General features: G+C 43.9%; 1 protein-coding gene across 2 annotated transcripts; it reads left to right on the top strand.

Annotated features, from left to right (window-relative positions):
* kmt2e (lysine (K)-specific methyltransferase 2E) lies at nt 1-10,208 on the top strand. Of its 2 annotated transcripts, XM_055153542.1 has the most exons (23): nt 1-65; nt 162-273; nt 379-608; nt 686-825; nt 1,435-1,616; nt 2,311-2,349; nt 2,428-2,628; nt 2,715-2,845; nt 2,930-3,047; nt 3,122-3,231; nt 3,308-3,554; nt 4,111-4,209; nt 5,173-5,352; nt 5,439-5,765; nt 5,845-6,144; nt 6,222-6,372; nt 6,455-6,681; nt 6,751-6,807; nt 6,900-7,418; nt 7,496-7,764; nt 7,849-7,928; nt 8,005-8,084; nt 8,164-10,208. In XM_055153542.1, exons 1-23 carry the CDS (start codon nt 16-18, stop codon nt 9,106-9,108), a joined length of 4,794 nt encoding a protein of 1,597 aa, XP_055009517.1. In that variant the 5' UTR covers nt 1-15; the 3' UTR covers nt 9,109-10,208. The 2 variants fall into 2 exon arrangements, with proteins under 2 accessions (XP_055009517.1, XP_055009519.1); XM_055153544.1 differs by lacking the exon at nt 4,111-4,209.
* Nucleotides 10,209-16,397: the final 6,189 nt, after the last annotated feature.

The following is a 16,397-nucleotide window of genomic DNA, read 5'->3' as shown; positions in this document are numbered from 1 at the left end:
ATGTGAATATACCTGATGGTGCACTTTTTCTGTGCCTTTGAGGGAGGATTATTTCAGGTTTCCCTGTTAGTAATGTTACATTTGACACATTGACATGAATGTATTGTACTATATTTTTTGGTAAATACTGTCTAATGTGTATTTGTTTTATTGTACAACAGACCAGAATCGGTGGAGGCCAGTCCTGTAGTGGTGGAGAAGTCCAGCTACCCCCACCAAATATACAGCAGTAGTTCTCATCATTCCCACAGTTATATTGGTCTGCCCTATGCTGTAAGTGTAGTACACAAACAAAAATATACCTTCTTTTTTAGTAATGCTTTGTTGCACATCTTATTAAAATCATGTGACTGAACAATATTTGACATTATCCTTCAGGACCATAACTATGGAGCAAGGCCCCCACCCACACCACCAGCTTCTCCTCCGCCCTCGATGCTGATTCAACAGGGAGATGGACGGTTGTTTATGCCCGGTGGGCAAGATGAGGCATCCAGGGGCACCACGCTAAGCACCTCAGAAGATGGCAGCTACGGAGCTGACATCACCCGCTGTATCTGTGGGTTCACCCATGATGATGGCTACATGATCTGCTGTGATAAATGCAGGTAAGGAATAAAACATAATTATATTTTACATTTTGGTTTTCTCATTTTCTAGAGCTAACATTTGTCTTTTTTTCCAGTGCGTGGCAGCACATTGACTGCATGGGTATCGATAGACAGAACATTCCGGAGACCTACCTGTGTGAGCGCTGCCAACCCCGGCACCTGGACCGAGAGAGGGCCATTCTGCTGCAGACTAGAAAACGAGAGTGTTTGTCAGGTGAGCTAGATTTACTATATTAAACCATATTATCCATATTATCCATGCATACATCAGTGGCTCAAATGGTAGAGCGGCCTTTTGCTAGCCTTAAGGACGCAACCGCAGTATTAGCGAGCTGGACACTTCACCCACCTTGCTTTTCTAAATAAACTGTGGGAGTTATTGGTGATAGCTTGTGTATTATTAAATATTAGGAACATGTATTCAGTTATTTTCAGGCACAATGCACACAGGTTGTAGTACTGTGAATTTACCCTTGCATTGTCTGGAGAGCTGGATGTAAAAATGTAAAATTATTGTGACCACAGAATTTTAAATCAGCCCCGGATAAACTGTTTTAGAATTCTAGGAGTATTTGTTGTTGGTTAAATTATTTTTTCAAAACATGCATTTTTACCTCTTAATCCCACACGCTACAGTGGTACATTTCAGAGCAAGACTGTTAAATCCATTTCACAAAAATATGCTCCCCCCCATCAGGCCAGTTCACAGATAACACTGTTTTCCTTAACATGGAATATACTGACACCTGCTGGACGAATACAAGAACATAAAAATCAAAAATTGATGCATTTAAAAGCTTATGTTTGCAATTTCCTTTTTCAGATGGGGACACTAGTGCAACAGAAAGTGGAGATGAGGTCCCACTAGAGCTCTACTCAACTTTTCAACACATGCCCACCATCAGCACCCTGACCACAGGACGCCTTGGCAACAAACAAGCAGATAAAAAACGTAAAAAGAGTGGCGATAGAGACCCCCCAGCCTCATCTGCCAGGGCTAAAAAGGTCAGAAATATATTTTATGGACATTACATTAACCGTCTATGTGCTTTGTGGGCCGATCTCATTGTGCATTAGATTTAGCTCAGTTAATTTTACTTTTTTAGTTGGCCTTGTTCACGTATACCATGCCTCATTCACCCGAAACATGCACCATGAGTCACGTGAGAGACCATCAGCTGATCACCTAACTCATTTCCATAGCAACGTGCTTCAAACCCTGTGAATACACACACGCACATTTGCTTCCCTGGCGCTATATGCGGTGTTCTTTTCTTTCACCTGTGGATAAATACACTTTGAGAACTTTGCCTGTTGGTGACAGCAGAAAAAGCTTTTTGACCAACAGATAGACCCAGGTTTAGATGCACAGAGGAAATTTGTCTCTGACATGATGATCGACATGATGATCAACATGTTGATCAACATAGCCTCACCAGATGAGTCAAATAGCACTCTTCCTATTCATAAAAATATGTAATCTGACCACTTTTTTAACCCAATTCCAAGCAATAGACTATGTAGGATGGCCATACTCACACCACACTCTGCCTGGTCCAGAGTGCAGGTCTGAGGCCACCTGTTTAAAGTTTTCTTTTCAAGCGGTTTACTGCAAATCTGTTGGATTCACACTGGCTGCTCTCGGAGTGAATGTTCTTTTACATTGACCTTAATCTGACCCCTATGTTATATTTTGCAGGCTTTTAGGGAAGGATCCAGAAAATCCTCCAGAGTAAAGGTAAACTCATTTGGAACTGCTTACATTTATTACATGACCATAAATTTCATTAAACTAATTTGATTATTACATGTTAAGGGTGCTGCTCCAGAGCAAGACCCAGCAGATCACCCATCTCTCTGGGAAAACAAAATCAAGGTTTGGATGGAGCGTTATGAAGAAGCCAGCAGTAATCAATATAGTGAAGATGTTCAGGTCCTGTTACGTGTAAAAGAGCAAGGAGATGGAAAGAGCCTTGCCTACAACACACACCCAGCCTCTTTCAAGCCCCCAGTGGAGGTAAAGCCCCCAGTATATGATGTACATGCGGCTTATCAGCCTCAATTAACATAGAGGTCTAACCGCTCCCTTTTCTTTGTTTACAGAGTCATGTTCAAAAGAATAAGAAAATTCTGAAGGCAGTGCGGGATCTGGCACCAGACTCTCTCATTATTGAGTATAGGGGAAAATTTATGCTTAGACAGCAGTTTGAGGCTAATGGATACTTTTTTAAGAGGTAGATTTTTTTTTTTTGTCCTTCCTATAAATGAGACATGGTTGTCTAAAGTTCCTCTAATTAAGTAAACCTTTTTTCTGACAGGCCATACCCATTTGTATTATTTTATTCTAAGTTTGATGGTCTGGAGATGTGTGTTGATGCTCGTAGTTTTGGTAATGAGGCACGCTTCATTCGGCGTTCCTGCACCCCCAATGCGGAGGTAAGTCTGCATCTATTGGTCTAGAAATGTGCTTCCTGGTTTATTGAAGTTATTTTCATTTTTGTTTTTATTAGGTGCGCCATGTCATTGAGGATGGTATGCTACATTTATACATCTACTCAGTGCGGCATATTACCAAAGGCACAGAGATTACTATAGGCTTTGACTTTGATTTTGGCAGCTGGTAAGTAGAATCTGCTATTCTCCCTTTTTCTGTATTCAGGTTTCAGACCTAATCGGCCTTTTGTTTGTGCTTGTAGTAAGTACAAAGTAGACTGTGCCTGTGTGAAGGGGAACCATGAGTGCCCTGTGCTGAAGCATAACCAGGAGCCCACAGAAAACCTGAGCTCAGGCCGGAGACGTGGCAGTCGAAAGGATAGAGACTCTCGAGACGACCTCGGTCAGAACCAAAATGTGTCTCTTGATGGTGAAACGAAGGGGAAAAGTGTGGGTGATAACAAACAGAGGAAGCTCTCACCTCTCCGCCTCTCCATCTCTAACAACCAGGCAAGAACAAGATCAACATTCAACTTATTTGTCCCAAGAACATGCCATTATTCTGTTTTTAGTTTGTCATAAATTGTTGTAATCCGTAAGTTTTGACACCCTTTACCCCAACATTTCATTCAACAACATCTCAACAGTTTTTTATTACATCATATATATCATCATCAAAAAAAAAAATATGTGTATATATACACATATATATTATTATTAGTAAAATTATTTATTTATGGTAACGAAATCATTCAATGCAATGCTCTTTTTTGTCCTCAAATTATGATGAAGTAAATTCCTTTAAAATTCAGGGATACAGCCAGGTGTTAATTAAATATGAAGTGGGAACGGCTAGTCAGAAATTCACCCTGAAGTCATTCAAATGATTCAATACCATGAACATGACTTTTGGTGTAAAAAGTACAGTGTTTCTAAACATTTTAGGTGACTCGCCTAGCTCCCTCCTCTGTCCTTAACCCCCCTGTCCAGTACTTAACCTGTCTCCCACTAGTCTGTAACCAGACTGAAAACAGCCATGATAAAACGCCATACCCTCCTCTTACAGGATCCTGAGTTATATGAGGATCTAGAAGACAAAACCTCCGTTAGCAATGAAGTAGAGATGGAGTCAGAAGAGCAGATTGCAGAGAGGAGGAGGAAGATGGTAAGTTTACCAAGTTAGGACCTATGGCTTGTTGCCTCAAAACATGTAGCAAAAAGGGGCAACGTGTAAAACCCAGCTGTCCCCTGTTTCTCTGGGTCAAGGCTCAGATGTTTGTCTGCTCAAAAGGCTGTGGCTTGGCAGTATCAGCTGTCCTCTTTCAACTTCAAACTATTGCCATGTGCATTATTTTGCTCTCACTTTCCTACTCCTTTTGCTGTAAAATTATTATTTGGAGCTTCAGCTTTACATTTTGTAGCTTTATCAAGTCTTCTTGCTCAGAAAAATGTGTGTATGTCCTCATTGATTTGTCTTCCCTTTTATGTCGACTTAAAGAAACCATGACCCATACACAAGCCCTGTTTATTCTCTTTACAATTATATTTATGTATTTAGTTGACACTGTAAATGCTCCACCTATTAGTAAAGCATGGTCACAGTTTTTAAACAAAAGGATAGCCTTTTGGTCAGGCATCTTTTCTGTCTCAAATTATGGCTGATCCCAAGCACGCTTCACACAGAGGACTTGAGGTGTAAAATGCTGACTCATCACTGGCCCTTGTACAGATTTTTTAATTGTTCAGATGATCAGAGAAGGGCAGAATCAGCCGTGGTTGAACACAGTGTTGTTTATAGGATTAGGAGCTCCATAGATTAATGATTCATACTTCTTAGTTGATCGTCATGTATATTTTGTCTTGAAGGATTTTTGCTTTGACGTTTTAGTGACTCTATTCCTCTATGGTTAAAAATAAATGTTATCCTTATTTAATATAGTCCTGGAGGGCTGCCAAACTGCCTTTCGTCCTTGAGGGTTCCTCATCTTGGGTCTCATGGTCATGTGATTTTCTTTAAAAACCTTCCACCTACTGTATCATCGCCTGTTGTATTTTGCCATACATTTAACTCAAATAGTTTACCCATTATTCCATGTATTTCTTAAATGTTTACACACATTCTCTGCAGACTCGAGAGGAGAGAAAGATGGAGGCTATTCTACAAGCATTTGCCCGAATGGAAAAGAGGGAAAAGCGTCGGGAGCAAGCGCTGGAGAGGATCGGCAGCGTTAAGTCCGATGTCACAAGTCACATCAAAGAGGAGCCCCCAGCAACACCAGAAATGGCAGATTCGCCAGCAGTTGCACAGGTGCTTAATTGATTATGCAGTATATGAATGTGTTTCTTTGCGAGGATTTATTAGACAGTATTTTTAAACTAAACACTTTGTTGTAGCCACTTCTTGAGGTGAAGGAAGAGCCTGGATTAAAGCCAGCTAAAGTTAAAGCCTCAAGAAACCGGAAAAGCTTTTCAAGGAATCGCACACACATCGGCCAACAGCGGAGACGGGCTCGCACCATCAGCACCTGCTCTGACTTGCCTCCTGGCTCTCCAGCTGAGTCTATAGAGCCTCTGATTAATGACGCCCCTGAAGGAGAGACACCCAGTGTACCAGAGCCAGAGGCCCTGTCTGTCCCAGCCCCAGACGCCAGCCCTCCTCAAGGCAACTCCCCTGCTCCTGAGAGATCTCGCTCTGGGAGCCGGAGCTACAAGACAAAAAAGGTACAAATAAACTTATTTCAATATTTTCAAAATGGAAATCTTGCTCAGCTGATATATGTATATTGTATATTCTCCACAGCACTTTGTGAGTGAGTGGGTGGGAGAAAGGCAGCAGGACAGAGCTGGAGTGCAGACGCCAGAACCTGTTCCCCCAAGACCACTGAGAATAAGCAGTGACCCAGAAGTATTAGCCACACAACTGAACGCTTTGCCGGGCATGGCCTGCTCCCCACAGGTCTACAGCACCCCTAAACACTATGTGCGCTTCTCGTCTCCATTCCTGGCCAATCGCAGTCCCACCACTCCAGGTGTCCCCACTGGAAGGAGGCGCTCGCGAGAGATGCCAGAAACGCCGCCAACTTCTGGCTCTTGTAAAAAGGTACTGTCACAGTCTTTAATGTATAGTCAAGGACTATACATTTTTATGTAACATTTTTGTGTCATGTGTTCTTGTAGCGATGGTTGAAGCAAGCTTTAGAAGAGGAGTGCTCTCCAAGCCCTGTACGAAGACCCAGCCTAGTCATGCCTAGTGAAGGACCTCTCAGCCCCTCAATCAATGGAGATTCTGATAGCCCTCTTCCTTACAATGGCACTTGCTCACTTTCAGGTAGTAGCTGTATACATTTGAATTTACACTCATTTATTCACACTATGAGAATCTAAGCATTTTCTTTGCTCTCCTTCCACAGAGTTGCCCACTCCTTTAAAAAAGCGGCGGTTAAATCCATTAGATGCCTGTTTGTCTGAGAGTTCAACACCTTATGGCTCCCCGTGTGCCACACCCACTCGGGCAGACCAATCAGACACCCCAACAACACCTGTTCTTATGGCAACCCCACCACGCACTAAAACGGAGGAGCACAGCACAGAGCCTCTCCCCAGTACCCCAATCCCGACAACTGCTGCTCCCCCAGAGGTAAGCTCTACAGAGTCAGGTGAGGTTTAATATGCCAAAACACCTTGTAATAACTCTTCTTGTTTACAGAGTGAGTCCTCGGTTGAGAGCTCTCCAGAAATCAGTAGGAAACCCAGCATTCAGGAGGTAAAAGCCAACTTATTTTTGTTTGTAGAGTGACATTGTTCCTGCTTGGTTCCATACATTTGATACTAAAACAAGTCTTACTTTCATTTAAGCCGGATCGACCTCCTTCGTTGACATCCTCTCCGTGCGTCAGGGCTTCTTTGGACAGTCCACCAGAAGAGACCAAGCCCTCAGCTCCTGAGAGCCCACAGCCACCAGCGGCCGACTCTGCGGATTGTGCAGATGCTGTCGACAGTGGAGTTTTAGAAGCAGGCTCAGAAGTGCCCTCGTCTGTTGAACCAAGTGCTGCTACATTTCCTGGATGGATAAAAAGTCCAGAGAGGGGTCCTAGTGGAGCAGCAGGCCTGAACTTTTCTCCAATGAACTCAAACTTACGGGACCTCACCCCCTCTCACACTTTGGAGCCTCTGGTTGCTCCCTTCAGGCCAGAGGCCAGCCCCTCAGCTGCAGCAGGGTCACTGGTTGGCCCTCCAAATGCCTTCAGTGAAGGCCAGGGGGCACTGTTTTTCCCTTGTTCAGAGGATACATCCTCTCAGAGCTTTTCTCGTTCACTCAGTGGTGATAGTACTGGTGAAGGTGGATCCACACAAAATCCCCCTCAAAAGAAAAAGGCAAGCCTCAAACAAAAGCAAAGTTGAAGTAAAAGCTGGTGCTCAGGTTTCTCAATAAAGTGTTCTGTCTCTTCTAGGTTTCTCTGCTAGAATACAGAAAGCGACAACGAGAAGCTCGTCGAAGTGGTTCTAAGACAGAGTGCAGTTCGCCAGTTTCCACAGTGCCACCTCTGACCATTGACGCCTTCCCTGTAGCCATGGAGATGACCTGTGAGCCCCCTCCACCTCCACCACCTGCAGCACCTTGTACCAATACTGTTACTGTAAAAGAGCCTCCAACACCTGAAGACACAGAAACACACAGCGACAAAGAGAGGGGGGAGAAAGAAGAGGGAGAGGGGCAGTGGTAAATACATTTATATTGCTTAAAACTAAACCCCTTTTAATATTTGAAGTATTTTTAAGTAACTTTTGCATCGTATTTCTCAAGGACATCATCAACATCTGTGGAACAGGCCCGTGAACGCAGTTACCATAGAGCTCTTTCACTCAGCAAAGACAAAGACACAGGTGTGCAAAAAATATACTGTTTATTAACAAATATATAGATGGGATATACTTATCATTTTTCTAATTATTCTTACAGATGGTGAAAATGAAGGTGGTGAGACACCTATCGCCAGTGATTGCCCCTCTCCAGCTCTGCAGAAGACCCCGACTCATACAGTGAGTACCTCTCTTCACTTATTACAGAATTATTGTGCTCATCTTTACAACTGTATGTGACTCGTTGTTTGTGTTCCAGCCCTGTTCCCCTGGTCCACAGAGTCGACCCGTGAAGGAAGATGACAGCGACAGTCGACCAAGGACACCAAATGCAGCTGCCCAGTCACTGCATAAGCCTGTCTCCTCAAAGCCCACTCCTCTGACACCAACAAAAATACATGGCTCACCACTACCTTCCTCACCAGTCCATTACCCAGGATCCTCTCTACTCCACTCTCCAAAACCCCAATCACAGACTGCACCATTTCGCAGCCAGAGGGCGCTGTTTTCAGCTCAGCCTCCAAGCCAAACTTTTACAAATGCCCAGAGCGCACTGCCGCCTCCCCCTCCTCCCCCACCTGCTCCACCCACCTCCACTTCATACTTCCCCAGCCAGAGCCCCTCCTCGGCAGGACCCTTCCCCAGCCAGAGCCCCTCCTCGGCTGGACCCTTCCCTGCATTTAAGCCCACCTCGCCGTTCCCCCCTGGTTCTCAGACACTGTTGCAGCCCCTACCCCACAGTGTGCACTATCAGGGCTCTGCTGCTCCTCCGCCTCCCCCTCCTCCACCCCCACACCCCATGTCCGGACCCAGTCTGTTACATGTCAACATGCAGCAGCACCAGCTGATGCTGAGCAGTGCGCCTCCACCTCCGCCTCCTCCACAGGGACAGAAAACCCCACAACAGGCTCCTCCTACAGCGGGTGGACTGCTATCACTGACCCCTCCTCCACCGCCTCCCCCTCCACCCCCCACCAGCACCATGCAAAACCACCACTTTCAGAGTTTAGGGGGTTTTCAGGCCATGCCTCCATCCACGTACCCCCCTCCCATGCAGCAAAGTGGGCTACCTCCGCCGCCACCACCCCCTCCTCAACAGACTCCGCAGGGTCAGGCCCCGCCCACAGCCGCACCTCGTGGGCCCCCCTCTACAGCGGCACCCCCCTTCCACAGTTCGGGTTACCTGAGCACCGGATGGCACTGACTACTGCTGTGGACCCAAGCAGTGAACGTGCTTTTCTGTGTACCTGAACACATGGCCAGTGGAAATACAGATGACTGTGGAAGAAAAGGGTACTTTTTTACAAAATATATGTGGACAGAAAATCTTTAAAAAAAAGACTAACACAATCTTCAACACAGACTATTGAAATGAAGATGAACAACCCCGGTGCTCTTAGCCCCCTCTCTGGCCTCCTTTTGTTTTATACAGCTTTCTAGTGATGGAAAGACAAGCTCTTGTTCTGTGTCTTGTTTGGACCCCATTGTGAGGCCTGCACTTTGTTTATCTATGGACATTCCAGCCTAAAACCCTCTCCTGTCCCACCTGTTATTCCTTTTCCTTCCTTATATCTCTTGTCTGTTGTCAACTTCACACCATTTATTTGATTAATCTAGTGGTTCAATATAGCAAAGAGAAAGCTTTTTGTATAGAGAAAAACACAATTATTTTTTTTATTCCTGTCTAACAACAAATATCTGTTCACCGCTGCAGATTCAGAAAAGACCCATTTTGGGAGCCTGCCTCACCGCCCCTGGAGGCTGCACTTGTGTGTTTGTATTTGTGTGTACAGATTTGTGCACTGTATGTGTGTGTGAAGAAGACTCGCTGCCCAGTGTCACTTTGAGATGAGGAAAGTGTGTATGAAATGAGTGCTAGTGGTCTTCTGAGGTGGGCAGAGGGGACTTGCCACAGGTAGGAAGTTAGCGGTTTATTTTTGAATATCAATGGTTATTTGTAGAAAGTGTAATTTAATGTATAGGTGGTTACTCCAGCTTTCACCAGGAACAGATTGTAAATATTTGCTTCTTTTCTTTTCTATGCTTGTACAATTGGCCTCCATCCCATTTTGAAATATGGTTGTAAATATAAACGCTCTCTTGGCAAAGCTGAATGTTTCTGTGACTGTAGCATTATTTTTTTTATCGTTTTCCGCTTCAGACTCTTCAACTTTGTCTTTTTTATTATTTGGGTGTGTGAGTGTGTTTGTGTGGAGGGGACAGACTCAGACACTGCACTGGTTGGTTATTTTCATGGTTCATCATAATAAATCACTGTAATGACTTTTATACCACTTGTCTTGACATGTGTGTCTGGTACGTTTTTGTCGCGTGTCTCCTTCACTTACTTTGGATTAGTGATAACTGCTGTCCTGCTCACAGAAGGGATACTGGTAAATATTATTTACTAGTGGTAAAGTATTCTTGAGCTCTTTGGTAAGGATAATTGATAATAATATAAATAATAATCACAAATTGTTCTGGAAAATCAATATATAAAAAATATTCTTCATTCACTCTTCACACTTGGTAGTAAGATTTGTAACCACAGCAGCCTTGGTATAGGAAATGTGGCTGCTTATCTACATCTATGGCCCCTCCAACCACCAAGAGATTGATCCTAAGCTACCATCAGTTACCAGTAGATGGCAGTGAAACCTGTTTCCTCCTTTCCCCTCCCCCCACCTGACCTTTGTTAACGGTGACTCGACATCCCTATTTACCCGGGACAGTCCCAGTTTTGAACCCTGTGTCTCCTGTCCCAGCAGGTTTATCCAAAATCTGTGATTTGTCCCAGTTTTATGTAAGAAATTTCTTGGCCAGTCTGATCCCTGCCAACAGTAAAGAGAGGAATAAATTGTCAAATTGTTTAGGTAAAATACAGAAAAGCTTAAAAATGACAAAAACACAAAGAAAATATGTCTATACTGTCTCACTTGGTCGGGAATCTGGTCACCCTACCTTTGTTCATAGGGCTATATTACAAAGCAAGATTTTTCTAAGTGATTATATGCAGTGGAGAGGGTTTATTGCACCATCTAACCAGCATTGTCCAAACACTCAAACTATAGCAAGACTTGGTAAAAAGACCAGTTAGCTCTGCTGCCTCTCTTAATATAGAGATCTGTGCAGGTTGACATAAGCTGCCTTGGTGATACAGAGAATCCAGTTATTTCACTTCATTCTGTAGCCTTTGTTCAAGATCACCTGGCTTGCCTGTGCTCTCTGCCGCCCAGCCTAATTGCGGATGGTAACTTTAAGGAGTCTTCCACGTACAGTAATTAAATATTTAGTAGACTTTCTGAAATCCTACAGTTTCCTCCCTCTGCTGTCCAGCCACGCTGTTTAAATGTGTGTCTTGGTCAGTGGCGGCTGGTCTATAGTGCTGCACTCCCTAACTTGATCTAGATTAAAAAAAAAAAAAACATCATATATATATGTGTATATATATATGTGTATGTATATATATATATATATATATATATATATATATATATATATATATATATATATATATATATATATATATATATATATATATATATATATATATAGTGGCAGGGTAATAACACCAGAGCAGACCCACCAAGGCTGGAGACTGAGAGGTATATGGGAAAGGGAGGCATCACATAACACCGATGCACAGTGGCTGGTGGATCTGAGAGAAGACCACAGCAACCTCCCTGAACAGAATCCAGTCACCATCACAGTGGCAGACATCCAGGGAAGAGTCTCAGGTATGAAAAACTGGACCGCACCGGGCCCTGACATGATCCATGCGTACTGGCTAAAGAAGCTCACTGCCCTCCACGAGCGCCTGGCAGCACAAATGAACCAGCTGCTAAGGGATGGGACTCACCCTGAATGGTTAACCCAAGGGCGTACGATCCTGATCCTAAAGGATCCCTCAAAGGGTGCAGTCCCATCCAACTATCGGCCAATAACCTGTCTCTCCACAACATGGAAGCTCATGTCAGGCATCATTGCGGCTAAGATAAGTGGGCACATGAATCAATACATGAGTGCAGCACAGAAGGGTATCGGCAAAAAACACCAGGGGAGCCAAAACACCAGCTCCTGGTTGACCGAACAGTCGCCCGCGACTGCAGAACCCGTAAGACTAACCTGTGCACTGCCTGGATTGATTACAAGAAAGCCTATGACTCAATGCCACACACATGGATCACTGAGTGCTTGAAGCTGTACAATATCAACAGGACTCTAAGGGCGTTCATTGCGAACTCGATGCGGTTGTGGAAAACCACCCTTGAAGCCAAGGGGAAGCCACTTGCACATGTGTCCATCAAATGTGGCATATACCAGAGACTCACTGTCCCCACTACTGTTCTGCATAGGCCTGAACCCCCTCAGCCAAATAATCGACCGCACTGGCTATGGATACCGACTCAGAAACGGGGCCACCATCAGTCACCTCCTCTACATGGATGACATCAAGCTGTACGCTAAGAGTGAGCGAGACATCGACTCACTGATCCACACCACAAGGATCTACAGTACAGACATTGGGATGTCATTCGGGCTTGAGAAATGTAGCAGGATGGTGACAAAGAGAGGGAAGGTAGTCCACACAGAGGGGGTGTCACTCCCAGAGGGAACAATAGCAGACGTTGAGGACAGTTACAAGTACCTTGGTATCCCACAAGCAAATGGCAACCTCGAAGAGGCAACAAGGAAAGCGCCTACGGCCAAATACCTGCAAAGAGTGAGGCAAGTCCTTAGAAGCCAGCTCAATGGCAAGAACAAGGTGCAGGCAATCAACAGCTACGCCCTGCCAGTGATCAGATACCCTGCAGGGATTGTAAGCTGGCCAAAGGAGGAGATACAGACCACAGATGTTAAGACACGAAAGCTTCTGACCATGCATGGAGGGTTCCATCCCAAATCCAGCACCCTGAGACTGTACGCAGGCCGGAAGGAAGGAGGCCGAGGACTAGTGAGTGTGGGAACCACTGTCCAGGATGAAACATCCAAGCTCCTTGAGTACATCAAGGACAAGGCCCCGGCAGATGAGGTGCTCAGAGAATGTCTCAGACAGTGGGGTCCAGAGGAAGAGGTGCTGGAGGGACCATCATGGCAGGACAAACCCCTACATGGGGCGTACCACCGGAACATAACTGAAGTGGCTGATATCAAGAAATCCTACCAATGGCTTGAGAGGGCTGGTCTGAAGGACAGCACAGAGGCACTGATCCTGGCTGCTCAGGAGCAGGCCCTGGGCACTCGAGCAATAGAGGCCCAGATCTACCACACCAGACAAGACCCATGGTGTAGACTGTGCAAAGAGGCTCCTGAGACAGTCCAGCACATAACTGCAGGGTGTAAGATGCTGGCAGGGAAAGCATACATGGAGCGACATAACCAAGTGGCGGGCATAGTGTACAGAAACATCTGTGCAGAGTACGGGCTGGAAACCCCAGGATCAAGGTGGGAAACACCTCCAAAGGTTGTGGAGAATGACCGAGCCAAGATCCTGTGGGACTTCCAGATACAGACTGACAGAATGGTGATGGCGAACCAACCAGACATAGTGGTGGTGGATAAGAAACAGAGCAGAGCCGTGGTGGTGGACATCGCAATACCAAGCGATGGTAATATCAGGAAAAAGGAACACGAGAAGCTAGAGAAATACCAGGGGCTCAAGGAAGAGCTGGAGAGAGCCTGGAAAGTAAAGGCATCAGTGGTGCCTGTGGTGATCGGAGCACTCGGGCTGTAACCCCCAAACTGGAAGAGTGGCTTCAACAGATACCGGGAAAAACAATGGACATCTCAGTCCAGAAAAAGTGCAGTACTGGGAACAGCAAAGATACTGCGCAGAACTCTCAAGCTCCCAGGCCTCTGGTAGAGGACCCGAGCTGAATGAGGGTGAGAGAGACCTACCACCGTGGAAGGTGAGAAACACATTTTTTTATTTTTATATATATATATATATATATATATATATATATATATATATATATATATATATATATATATATATATATATATATATATATATATATATATATATATATATTTATATATACACATACACACACACACACACATATATATATATATATATATATATATATATATAAAGTTGTTATTTTGTATTAGGCTATATGTTTAATATTTAGTTTAAAATGTAATGTGTATCTGCATAGAGATATTTTTATCATGTTAAATGTGTGCTCACTTCACTTTATTTCAGTCATGTTTGGCATTTGAGTGCGCTGGGTCAAAGCAACTTAATGCCTGAAGTTTGCAGAAAATTTGACGTCATTACGTTGCTTCTGCCCATTACTTTACATTACAGCCATAAAATACGTCTTGGGGGCGTAGGGTGACCTGAAATCAAGTTTCTAAACATTATCACATACTTCTGGCCTATTGTGATCGCTCTCTCCCGCCTAGCCCCAACTCTGGCAGCATGTTATTGCTACAGGCTAATGAATGGATAACAACAGAGCTGTGTACTATACAGCTATGGCGAGTTCAGCTTCAAGTCAAAGTGCGTCCGAGGAACAGTTTTTAGGGAGTAACATGTCTTCTCTTCAGCGGGACCCTTGTGGCAAGAAAAGAAGCATTAAACTGAAATGAGTGCATCTGGCTGCGGTGAAATCCTACGGCTCTTGTGTTGATTCATGATTCACACTGGCTAATGACGGCCAGCGACTTTCGCCTAAACCTGCCGGGACTCGGAGGCACTCACTCGCTGCTCTATCCGCCTTCACCCGCTCGTTTCTGGGCGTAAAAGTTTCAGGTCTTAAGTCTACCTGGTGCTCTAGTGCTAATATGGACAGGCTGTAACATTTAGATTGAAGTGGGAAGTGAGATTAAGACTAGTTTTAAAACCAGCTCGTGCATTCGGCTCCCGGATTGTGTCGCGGACCTGACTGGACCGGGACTTGGACCAGTTTGATCTCTTCATATTGGAGACAGAACCAACAGGACAGTGGATAGACGATATGCTCTGCATCATCTGCAAAAGACAGAAGTCCCTTAGATTATGACTGACACAAGAATGCACAATGTTACAGGCTCTATTAACAATTTTATGTAGACCGACCATCCCAACCCTGCTATCCTTTTATCTATTCTTTTAATGGTAAATGAAGGTGTAATTGTCAGTAATTAAAACAAACCATTAAGAGACCATCATGATAAGATCTTGATACTTTAAAATGTTTCGGTGTTAAATCTGTTGGGTCCCTGAACAGTAATTTACATCCAGTCTCCTCCATAATTGACATATATACCGTAAATGTTATACCTGTGTCTCTCCCCCTCATTCCCAGTGCAAGTGTCATCAGCCCAGCCTCCTGCTTCTCCTCGGCTGATGGGAGACTCCTGGTTTATGCCTCTGTTCTTCAGTAATTACATGTACCGGAGTTACGTAATCAGAGTACAAATTATGAGTAACTGTATTCGGTTACAGTTACTGTTTCAATGACTGGTAATTGGATTACAGTTACTTTGTTGAAATAAATTAATTACAAGGCGGTATTTTCCTGTTTTCACATTTCGGGGTATGCCCTTTTTTTTTTTTGGTAATTCCACTCATTACTGGACACTAAACCAGGTCTAAACCCAGGTCTAAAACCAGGTCCACACCAGTTCTAAACCAGGTCTAAACTCAGGACTAAACCAGGTCTAAACCAGGACTAAACCCAGGACTAAACCAGGTCTAAACCGGGACTAAACCAGGTCTAAAACCAGGTCTAAACCAGGACTAAACCAGACCTAAACCAAGATTAAACCAGGTCTAAAACAGGATTTAACAGGACTAAACCATGCTGTGCGGACCATGTCTCCTCCTTCTCTTCTATCAATAATATTTTTGATATGGTTAAGTAAAGACTGGGCTTTTTTGTTGCCTTTTAGCAGACCTATGTTACAATATCCTTGTCTTTGCTTCTCTACAGCAAATCAAGTAATCCAAAGTATTCAGATTACTTTACTCACTTTAAGTAATTTAATGGATTCTGTTACGAACTACAATTTGGGCTATGTAATCTGTAATCTGGAAGGGAATACATTTTAAAAGTGACCTTCCCAACACTGGGTACAACCAACATCAACTCTCTCTGTCATTGTTCACTTATAATCCTATCCACATGAAAAAATCACACTGTACATTTTTGTACTTGAAATAATAAAGGCAAAAGTGAAGTGGGACATGATTAACTGAGTCAAATGTGTTTTGGAAAATGAAAATTATTCAGCTATATATTAGTAACATCAGAGCCCGGCCAGACAACAACTGTATTTTACATTATTTGTTTATTTAAAGCAACACAGTGTAATTTATTAATTTTTTAAAATATATTTTATTTTAATAGCAAGTTCAAACAGTACTTTGGAACATGGAGACAAGAAAGTGGTGGAGCCTCCACTAGAAATGTTATGCAGTGCACCTTAATCCTAGAATTACACACCATCACCTGACTCTGTTTTTAGGTCTTTCAGTCTGTGTTGAATTAGTTGTTTCAT

This window comes from Boleophthalmus pectinirostris, unplaced genomic scaffold, assembly GCF_026225935.1.
Source record: "Boleophthalmus pectinirostris isolate CB_2022bp ecotype Guang Dong unplaced genomic scaffold, ASM2622593v1 HiC_scaffold_18, whole genome shotgun sequence".
Lineage (NCBI taxonomy): Eukaryota > Metazoa > Chordata > Actinopteri > Gobiiformes > Gobiidae > Boleophthalmus > Boleophthalmus pectinirostris.
Note: the sequence above shows the minus strand (reverse complement) of the source record. Positions and strands in the feature narration are given on the sequence as shown.